The 11,691-nt window shown below is 48.2% G+C and overlaps 1 protein-coding gene across 2 annotated transcripts in view; it reads left to right on the top strand.

Annotated features, from left to right (window-relative positions):
- Window positions 1-714: 714 nt before the first annotated feature.
- The window catches only part of LAYN (layilin), a 68,111-nt gene continuing 57,134 nt past the window's right edge, over window positions 715-11,691 (top strand). The window contains exon 1 of one of the 2 annotated variants that reach the window (XM_078682316.1): window positions 715-985. In XM_078682316.1, coding sequence (XP_078538442.1) covers window positions 910-985 — 76 coding nt within the window. In that variant the 5' untranslated portion in view covers window positions 715-909. The remainder of the gene's footprint in view (window positions 986-11,691) is intronic. The other variant, XM_078682315.1, reaches the window with a different exon arrangement.

Below are 11,691 nucleotides of genomic sequence, written 5' to 3'. Positions count from 1 at the left end.
GCTTTGTGCTGCCAAGTTGCCTCTGGGCGCTGGGGGACTAGCTGCGGGGAAGTCACGAGACCAGTTGCTCAATTGCCACCGAAGAAGAGTGCATGGCAAGGGTTTGGCGGAGGCTGACACCAGAATGAGAGTACCCGGAGACTGGCGCTGACTGGCTCGTGTGCCCACTATCCTGGCTTGGGTACCCGGAGACTGGCGCTGACTGGCTCCTGTGGCCACTATCCTGGCTTGGGTACCCGGAGACTGGCGCTGACTGGCTCCTGTGTGGCTTGGGTACCCGGAGACTGGCATTGACTGGCTCCTGTGCCTACTATCCTGGCTTGGGTACCTGGAGACTGGCACTGAGTTGCTCGTGTGCCCACTATCCTGAATTGGGTACCCGGAGACTGACGCTGACTGGCTCGTGTGCCCACTATCATGGCTTGGGTACCCGGAGACTGGCGTTGACTGGCTCCTGTGCCCACTATCCTGGCTGGGGTACCCGGAGACTGGCACTGACTGGCTCCTGTGCCCACTATCCTGGCTATCCAGCTCCGTTGCCTCCCCCTCAGACGGGTAACTGCGCTCCGCAGCTGGAGTTCCAACCCCCCAACAGCGCATTAATTAATATCGAAATCGATCGATCCGAAGCAGCTGGGGAAGTGGGGGGGGGGGGGGGTCTGGTGCTGCTGCGATGCGCTCAGTGCTGCCCATAAGTCAGAAGGGGACGGAGCCTCCGCCGCCCGGTCTCCTCCTCCTGCTCCTGTCTGCACTGGGTGAAAAATACGTCTGACTGCTCTTTGCTGCCAGGCCTGCGCCGAGGCACCAGCGCCGGAGACCCGCGCCATCCGCCACCCCACTGCCCCCTAGGATGTACCAGGCGAGCCCCAGACTCTTCCTTCACACCTAGCCGGGTCACACTATGCCAGCATGGAGCTGCTCACGGCGTTGGCATCTGTTCTCGTAGCTGTGTGCACCTCCTGCAATGCTGCCAGGCTCCTGAGTGGTGAGTTTTACATTTATTTCATTTTTTGGCCCTAGATTCTTAAAAGATTATTCATAACCTCATGATGAACTCCGAGGAACCAGTGACCGATGCGCGGACCTCTTGGCGCTCTAAAATTTGTATCGGTTCTCCAACCCATGAAAATCTATTTTTAGACTCCTCTCCAGATGTATTTCTTTTAGATCTCTTTTTCAATCAGCTCGTGTGACGTGGTGCCACACAGTGTTTGGGTTGGCCTTTTAAGCGCTATACAGTTGCTTAACTCATTATGTAGCGCTGAACAGCAGAAAGAGGTGCGTTTTCACTCCGTAGCATACTATGCTTCTCGTGCAGCGCGTGGCTTGAGCTTAATCGCCTCCATGCGCTTTGGCGTTAGTGTTCGTAAGAGGTGATGGCTTTAGGGGTTGCAGAAGGGTTGTAGCGTAACGACCTCGATGTCAAAGCGAACTTCTTATCCGTGGCGTGGCAAGCCGTCATGTGCCCTAAAGAAAGACATTTTGTGTAACTTAACTAGTATTCCTGTAAAGCGCTCTGATACCTTCGAGGCGAGCCCGGGCTAGTAAAAAAGAAAAACCCTGTTCAAAATAAAAAAAATGGGTGTGAGAGACAGACAAACACTAATTTAGATGAAGAGGGCTCCTCACACCCCAGAAGCCCGGTGTCACTACACCTGCTGCACTGTTGATAGCCATGCCAAAGCTCCTTACATTCTGCCCATGCTCAAGCAGTGTGCCAAGGTGCCCATGTATCCCAAATTATAACAATATGTTAGCCACACACAGCCTCATCCTCATAATGACTCCACTGACCCCGCAGTGGTCTCAATTGTTCCCATTTTATGTTCCGGCCTCTGCTTTCTTTCAGCTCAGGGGTACGGATAGACGGACACTCAGAGGATTATTTGCAACGCCCGTTGCCCTGCCAGTGCGTCACTTTGAACCCGGGAGCTGTGAGAAATCAGAGCTGCGCGCCTCACCGGGTGGAGCCCACACAAGACCCTTGCGCCGCCCATACATCACTTTTTACCATCTTAAAAGTGACGTACGAGCGGCGCAAGGGCCTTGTAAATTAGCTCTCCAGTTTGGGGTCCCCCAGTTGAGGCGAACAGCTCTGACAGCTCCCGGGTCCTACTCAAAGCCTGTGCCTGCTTGTGGCATTATGCGGTGTCTAGACAGACTAGGGGCCCACTGGTAGCCTTGAAGCTTGGCACAGGGACCCGCGTTTTTTGAGGTGTTCCACTGACAGCTCACGGGTCTGCTGTTAGCAGCAACAATCCAACGGGTCCAGGCCAGGCCAGGTTCTTATGCTTTGGCAGGCTGTGCACAGGAAACCGAACATGTCGGTAACAGCGAAGTAATGCTCCAAAGCGAAAGCTGAGACCTCACCGGATGCTTTACACTGCTGGCATCGCGTTCCCCGTGCCTCCGGCGTGTCCTTCTGCTGGTGCAGCCGGATGCCCCAACCCTGGCACAGCCAGCCAGCCTGCAACCATGCTCGCTTTGAATACTTGGTACCAAGGTGGCAATTATATTAACACATACTAATTTTCATTTATCGCAGGCTTGCTGTATTTCTCTCATTCTCTGTCTCTCTCTTCCTCACAGACTTCTCTCTTTCTCTCATTCACCTCCTCGCAGACTCTCATTCTCTCCTCACAGACTCTCATTCTCTCCTCACAGACTCTCATTCCCTCCTCGCAGACTCTCATTCCCTCCTCACAGACTCTCATTCCCTCCTCGCAGACTCTCATTCCCTCCTTGCAGACTCTCATTCCCTCCTCACACACTCTCATTCTCTCCTCACAGACTCTCATTCCCTCCTCGCAGACTCTCATTCACCTCCTCACAGACTCTCATTCCCTCCTCGCAGACTCTCATTCACCTCCTCACAGACTCTCATTCCCTCCTCGCAGACACTCATTCACCTCCTCACAGACTCTCAATCCCTCCTCGCAGACTCTCATTCTCTCCTCACAGACTCTCATTCCCTCCTCGCAGACTCTCATTCTCTCCTCACAGACTCTCATTCCCTCCTTGCAGACTCTCATTCCCTCCTCACACACTCTCATTCTCTCCTCACAGACTCTCATTCCCTCCTCGCAGACTCTCATTCACCTCCTCACAGACTCTCATTCCCTCCTCACACACTCTCATTCTCTCCTCACAGACTCTCATTCCCTCCTCGCAGACTCTCATTCACCTCCTCACAGACTCTCATTCCCTCCTCGCAGACTCTCATTCTCTCCTCACAGACTCTCATTCTCTCCTCACAGACTCTCATTCCCTCCTCACAGACTCTCATTCTCTCCTCACAGACTCTCAATCCCTCCTCGCAGACTCTCATTCCCTCCTCACAGACTCTCATTCTCTCCTCACAGACTCTCATTCCCTCCTCACAGACTCTCATTCCCTCCTCACAGACTCTTTCTCCCCTCACAGACTCTCATTCCCTCCTCGCAGACTCTCATTCACCTCCTCACAGACTCTCATTCCCTCCTCACAGACTCTCATTCACCTCCTCGCAGACTCTCATTCACCTCCTCGCAGACTCTCATTCACCTCCTCAGACTCTCATTCACCTCCTCTCAGACTCTCATTCCCTCCTCACAGACTCTCATTCACCTCCTCGCAGACTCTCATTCCCTCCTCACAGACTCTCATTCTCTCCTCACACACTCTCATTCCCTCCTCGCAGACTCTCATTCCCTCCTCACAGACTCTCATTCTCCCCTCACAGACTCTCATTCCCTCCTCGCAGACTCTCATTCACCTCCTCACAGACTCTCATTCCCTCCTCACAGACTCTCATTCACCTCCTCGCAGACTCTCATTCACCTCCTCGCAGACTCTCATTCACCTCCTCAGACTCTCATTCACCTCCTCGCAGACTCTCATTCCCTCCTCACAGACTCTCATTCACCTCCTCGCAGACTCTCATTCCCTCCTCACAGACTCTCATTCTCTCCTCACACACTCTCATTCCCTCCTCGCAGACTCTCATTCCCTCCTCACAGACTCTCATTCTCTCCTCACAGACTCTCATTCCCTCCTCGCAGACTCTCATTCACCTCCTCACAGACTCTCATTCCCTCCTCACAGACTCTCATTCACCTCCTCGCAGACTCTCATTCACCTCCTCGTAGACTCTCATTCACCTCCTCACAGACTCTCATTCACCTCCTCGCAGACTCTCATTCCCTCCTCGCAGGCTCTCATTCCCTCCTCACAGACTCTCATTCACCTCATCACAGACTCTCATTCACCTCCTCGCAGACTCTCATTCACCTCGTCACAGTCTCTCATTCACCTCCTCACAGACTCTCCTTCACCTCCTCGTAGACTCTCATTCACCTCCTCACAGACTCTCATTCACCTCCTCGCAGACTCTCATTCCCTCCTCGCAGGCTCTCATTCCCTCCTCACAGACTCTCATTCACCTCATCACAGACTCTCATTCACCTCCTCGCAGACTCTCATTCACCTCGTCACAGTCTCTCATTCACCTCCTCACAGACTCTCCTTCACCTCCTCGTAGACTCTCATTCCCTCCTCACAGACTCTCATTCCCTCCTCGCAGACTCTCATTCCCTCCTCACAGACTCTCATTACCCTCCTCGCAGACTCTCGTTCACCTCATCACAGACTCTCATTCACCTCCTCGCAGACTCTCATTCACCTCCTCGCAGACTCTCATTCACCTCATCACAGACTCTCATTCACCTCATCACAGACTCTCATTCACCTCCTCGCAGACTCTCATTCACCTCCTTGCAGACTCTCATTCACCTCATCGCAGACTCTCATTCACCTCCTCGCAGACTCTCATTCACTTCCTCATAGACTCTCATTCGCCTCATCACAGACTCTCATTCACCTCATCACAGACTCTCATTCACCTCCTCGCAGACTCTCATTCACCTCCTCGCAGACTCTCATTCACCTCCTCACAGACTCATTCACCTCATCACAGACTCTCATTCACCTCCTCGCAGACTCTCATTCACCTCATCGCAGACTCTCATTCACCTCCTCGCAGACTCTCATTCACCTCATCGCAGACTCTCATTCACCTCCTCGCAGACTCTCATTCCCTCCTCACAGACTCTCATTCCCTCCTCACAGACTCTCATTCCCTCCTCACAGACTCTCTTTCTCTCCTCACAGACTCTCATTCCCTCTTCCTCACAGGCTCTCAGTCCCTCTTCATTATATCGTTCCACTCCTCACAGACTTTCCTTCTCGCACTGTCTCCTCGCTCACCACATACCGTCCTCCCCTCTAGCTTTCAACCTCATGGGTGCTCTCCTTCCCCATCTCACCCATTCGCTGTGGCTCAGTTTGTCACAGGATCCTCTCCCTCCACTCATGGTAGCCTCTCTGCCCTCCTCCTCACTCTTCCCTTCATTCTCCCCAGCGTCTCTCTCTGACTTGGGCCACACTTCATCCCAGGGGCCCTATCTCTCGCTCTCACTGGCTCTCAAACTACTACAGACCATCGAATCCTCATTTAAGCTTTGTCTCTCTCCTCTTTTCAGCATTTCTCTCCAGCCATCAGAGATGATTCCCGCTCTCCCTCCTTCTAAAACAGAAGCAACGGTCTCATTGTTGACTATACTACCAGGGATCCTCACCTAATTATGGCTACACCACTTAAACAAGTTATGTGATCCTGGACAAAGCATCATGTTTCGGAGTAGTGTGCTACTCGCCGAAAAAGCACTTCAACACCTCATCAGGGGTAGCAAGCGCTATATAAATGCATACCCTTTTCCCTCTTCTATCCCTTCGCTATCCTTCTCAATCGGAATAACTGACTAACAAATCTGCCACTCAAATTACTTTCATATTTCACTATACTAATTCACCACTAATACTATATGGGTTCCAGAGTAGGGTGCTACTCGGCAAAAAAGCACTAGAACACTCCATCAGTGGTAGGAAGCGCTATATAAATGCAAACCTTTTTCACTCTTCTATCCCCCAACTATCCTTCTCAATCTAAATACCAGACTAACATATCCACCACTCAAATCACTTTCATATTTCACTATACTAATTCACCACTAATCCTTTATGGATTCCGCAGTATTGTGCTACTTGCCAAAAAAGTGCTTCAACGCCTCGTCAGGGGTAGTAAGCACTATATAAATGCAATTAAAATAAAATATATACTTTACCACCCGCCCCCTTCTTTAGCTAACTGGGAACACTTAGAAACTGTCAGTAGTAAGGACCCTAGCCTATGAATTGCAAACACTGGATTAAATACTTCCTTTATCTTCATGACTGCGCCCCTGAAAAACCCCTCTCAAACATCTCACCGCCACCCAGACGGCCATACACGAACCCTATCCCAATATTCTTCAAAACCTCAAAGGAGCCACCCAGCCCACCAATCAACGACCAAGCATCCCTTATGTCATAGAGGTCTCCAAAGCAACCAGCCAATGATCCAGCCATCCTGCCCTCTCAGAAGGCACATATCATTACTGATTGTGGAACTGCAAGGCGTATCAACCCCCACCTTCTCAAGACATTTTGTAAAAAAAATTGACAGATAGGACATTTGAATTTTTTAAAAGAAAAACTTTGGGAGAAAAAAAGGATTAAAAAAAACCTCAATCTGATTTTCAGAAACATTTTTTTTCTTTCATAAGCTTTTCCCACCAATCTCTGTTTAAAAACAAATCTCTGAATGTACTTTTTATGGTCGGTGACAAATAATAATCAAGAAAATGTTCACAAGATAATTTCACCAGCCACATAACTGAAGTAAAAATCGTTGTACCGCTAACAGATGGATAGCTGGCAAAATGTGTAGATTGCTCCGGATTTACAGTTTTGATGCTTGTGGAGACTATCACTGGTCATGTTTCCTTCCACGGAGATATAATGCTTGGTGGTGATTGCAAACAATTTACAAATGCAAATATTTCAGAAAAGAGATGCAGTTTTATGTGCAGAATGTATTGCTGACATTTCAATAACCTTCTATGTGTTTTTTGACCTATTAGATGGGGGTCTATTAAAAATATTTTGCTTCTTACTATTTCTCAAAAATACACATGAGTGCTCACTGTAATTTGTGAGCATTGTTTCTTCCATTTGCCACGACGTGGACATGAGGATTACACAAATGTACATTAAGAGCATATTAAACATTATATTTATTTAGCCAACAGTCACCAATATGCTCCACAGATAGGAGCTCAAGTGTTGGATGGTCATTTTTCCCATCCCTTACTGTGTAATTCTTCCACTGTTGAGTAATGATTTGTGCATGTCCACAAATGTAGTAGCCCTCAAAGCAGGTGCGCAACGCCCATTGGACTCACAGGGCTTCAGCCCCCCTCACCCCCCCCCTTGTGTGTGGCAGCCCGGGATGAGACAGCTTCCCGGGCGCGCGCACACACACCCGCGCCTGAGTACTTCACGGGTCTTTTAAAGACCTTTTGCTTGTTAATGAGGCTTTGATGGTTTTCACCCCTTCTTAGGGCCCCTTCAGTTCCACCCTGCCTTTTGCTTGAAGACTCAGCCCCCGACATTTTTTCTTAGCTCCCTCCCCCCCACCCCCCCTCTGAAATTTGACTCTAGGCACGCCGCTGCCTCAAAGTAAGACCAGGTCACTTTTTCAGGATATCCACAGTTGAAATTTCCGATTCCTAGTTACGTATAATGGACCTACACGGCACAAGTAGGGAAGTACAGGGATGGCGGTCTCACCTTGATGAACGTATGACTACAGGGAGCCGCCATCACTCCCACGCCTTTTCGAGCTTCAACTACTGTGAAACTCAGTACACCCACCGTGTGTTTAAACAGCCCCAGACCAGAGTGGCTCTATACTCAACCTACATAAGTAAGATAGGAAAGAAGGGGGCTATAGGGTATCTTAAGTCCTGACGAAAGCCGTAAAGACCTGTGTTAGGGCTACATCTAATCGGCTGAAACATGTTGACAAATATGCAGTTAGGAGAGGTGAGGGGCTACTAAAAATCCCCGACACCACCATTCTATAGTCATTTTAATCCTGGCTGTGAAATCCAGGAATAAAGTATAAGAACTGATATTTCTGAGCCAGCTTCAGACTTTATGTTCTGCATTAATATTTCTATTTTTGATCCTTATGAGTTTATGTTTGTATTGTCTTCCCCCTCCCCTTTGCTCCACCCCTGGCGTTGGTCTGCACAGGGTGTTGTTTAGCAAGCCCTGTGATGAAGCATGCCACAAATTGTGGGTGAGAACAGTTTTTAAATACTAAGCATGTGCCACCAAATAAAACAGTGTAAATCCTAATACTCCAATTTCTCTTTTGTGTGTGTGTGGATATTTGTAGGCGAGGTTGTTGTAGGAGTTTTTTCCTATCCCCCCTTATTTGTGTGTGATTCATACCTATAACGGATATCAGCAGAAAATATTGCCATGTCTGTTGGGCATCCCCCAAAACCGGTCCAGATTTTAATATGAAGTGGTTTGGTGAGTTCATCCCTAGGTTCATATTCTAAATACCTTTATCACATTTTCAGCGATTTAGTTTTTCATCTTAGTCATTTTTTTTTAGCTTAAGTTGATTAAAATGTATCAAGTGGTGTCACTTCGTTTCATACCTCCTTCATACTCTGTCATTAAGTAACCAGTACGTAGTTCTCACTACCAGCAAATATTTTTCCTCTTTCTTCCTTTTTTAGTTGTTTATAGCTTCCCCCTATCCACTGTTTCACTTGTTTATCTATTACTCATTTTGCACAACTAAAATGTCTGTATACTTTTTTGGAGTCACTCCAGGCACTTTGTCATCCTGATCGGGGTATGGAAAGATTGCATTGCATTTGAGGTCTGCGCAGTCATGGCCGCCTGCAGACCTCAATCTTTCAACTTAATTATTGGCCCCGCGGTGCCAATCTACTGTGAGGTTTCTAATTACCTGTATTTACAGTGTCTGAGAACCGTGCCTAATCCTTTGTTGTTACAGGTATGTTCTTTTCCAAATTCAAGATTTTGTAATCATACATCAGTTTTGCACTTTGTACATGTTGTGGCAGCAAATTCGCACGTTTTAGGACATGTCCTAGCTTTATGTGCGGCTTCATAGGCAAGGCCCGGTGAGTGAAATATGTCATGTTATGGAATGTTGTGTGATAATACAACTGTGTGGCCGTTCAAACTCGATCAAATTCACCATCCAGGTGAATCTCACCTCTGACAGTTTCATAGTTTTCCGATCAATAAGTCACACCTGCTGGTTAACGAGCGTAATCTAGTAAATGTAGGTCAATTTTCTACCTAATAACTCCATTCTGTCCAACATACGTGTCCCTCAGGGGCGGCCATAGGCATGTGCAAGCTGTGCACCTGCACAGGGCCACCAAACTCCAGGGGCCACCACGCCAATATATATCCTTAATATAATAATCCTCTGAGGATGGATACATATTTGCGTGGCGGCCCCTGGCAGGGATTTGGCGGCCTCCGGCTCTGTTCCACTTCCAAACACCCTGACCCCCTCCCCCCCCCACACACACAAACACACACCTCTTCACTGGCCTCTGCGCTCCGCCCCGCCCGGACCCCCTCTTCCGGGGCCCCTACCTACGCTTCCTGCCCAGGGCCGCCATGAGCCTAGAGCTGCCCCTGTGTCCCTGACAACAATCTATCCAACACGTACGATGTGGGTTACATTGTGTCAGAATATGCGTTCAGGGAGGCCTTCTGCCCAATAAGTCCACACCCAAGGCACCCTTTTGCCCAACAGGCATAGGCTTTGTGTATTTCGCCAATCCACCAGTGAACACATGGCTTCTGAAAGACCTGTGTTCAATTGGAGCCTTTTGATAAAAACCTCCTGCACAAAAGCACTCTGGTAAAATTCTGCCCAACACATGGACTTTACAACCATACACTATGGTCACCCTCCTGCCCAGCAGCTTTACTCTGGGCGACGCCTGGCTTCACATGTGTCCAATTTGGTCACCCTTCTGAAAAATGTATGGACTCTGAGCAACCCCTTGACCAATAAATTAATTCTTGGTGATTTCATGTTCAGCAAGCCCTCCCCTGACCACCTCCTGTCAATCAGACATGCTTAAGGAAACATTGCACTCTAGGCAACTAGTGCCCAAAATGTGTATTCTGCACAAATCTCAGTCCAAAAACTCCAAAGTGGTCATGCTTGGACCTGGACTCTTGGCAACCTCCAGCCCAAATAACGTACATCGCTGGCAGAGTCCTACCCACAGAGTGAACTCTGGGCAACCTCCAGAATAAGAGGTACACTCCCCTAAGCAAGGTCCTCACAAATACATTGATTCTGCATGCCTTCCAGCTCACAACATCCATTTTGGGCAAACTACTACCCAATAAGTAATCCCTGGGTATCCTTTTGACTCACAAGTATGCATCGGGCAAGCTTCTGCCAATCAAATGACCTCTGGACAGAGGCCTGTACAGTAGCCACGTCCGAAGCAAGTGCCTGCCCAACAAAAGTGCACTCTGGGAGACCTCACCCCAGCGACTCCTTTCGGGGCAAATCTCTTCCAGGAACACTCACTCTATGTAGTGTCCAGTGAAACCAGCATACTCTGTTCAGCCTCATGCCAAGAAAAATCACTCCAGCCAATCTGATGCCCAACAAGGGATCTTTGTGTAATCTCCTGCACGACTAGGCTCCTTTTGGACTTTGTACTTGGCCAAATCTCCTGTCCGACAAGCAAATTTGGGGAAATCTGCGGGCAAAAGGTTATTCCAGTCTAAAAGATGAATTCTATTCCATAAATGCACACAAATTCAAATCTTTTCCTAACAGTCTCATAAATGTTGTTATGGGCAAGGTTCTGCCCAACAGGTGCACTCTGAACAGTTCATGTCCAGCAGAACCAACAGGGCACTCTACTGTCCTGACAGCAAACAATAGGAAACGTCCTAGTCAAGACACAAGACTCAGAAAACACGCATCCAGGGCAATCTTGAGCCCACCTGAAGCACTGTGGATAATCTCATGTTCAACACGTGTATTATGGAAAACCACCAACCTAACAAGTAGTTTAGGATACATTTTGTCACTGCTTAATTTGTGCCGGCAGTTTCTGGTGCTTGGCATCAGCACTTAATTTTCAACACAAGTACTTGTGACAGTCTACCAAAAGGTGGCGCTGTCTGGCTACTTTAGAGTTGCCCACAACAGTCAATTATGAATTCAATATACACTAGAATTTACTATTACCTTCCGTCCAAGCATTCTTATAGCTTTCGGTGGATTGGAATAGTCCGAATTGTCACACTTGTAGGGGTGTGATGGTTAGTAGTTGTATTGTTACTATCATTGACAGCATGGCAGGGGCATTGTGTAGTACAAGTTGCAGTGGCTTCCTGACGAAGGCCCTGACACTTATGTTTTTTTTTTTACAAATTAAGCACTGTTGCTTGCGTCCAGTCTTCCTTAGCAACCAGCATATGAACTACAAGACTCTACTCTGGACAGGCAGCCCAGCAAGTATGCCGACAGACAGTGCACTCAGATTTTTAGCCACTTCTACAAAGCAGCTTCCTAAAAGTCACACCATTTCCAACGAGCCAGCCTACGTACACTCCACAAACGTCTACCATAATGACTGCATTTTCAGTTTTCACATAAAACGAGTGTATTTGGACCTTATTAACTTTTTTTATCAGCTAAAGAATAAACAGCAATCAAAGAATGTGACATTCAAA

This window comes from Lissotriton helveticus, chromosome 3_1 (genome assembly GCF_964261635.1).
Source record: "Lissotriton helveticus chromosome 3_1, aLisHel1.1, whole genome shotgun sequence".
Lineage (NCBI taxonomy): Eukaryota > Metazoa > Chordata > Amphibia > Caudata > Salamandridae > Lissotriton > Lissotriton helveticus.
Note: the sequence above shows the minus strand (reverse complement) of the source record. Positions and strands in the feature narration are given on the sequence as shown.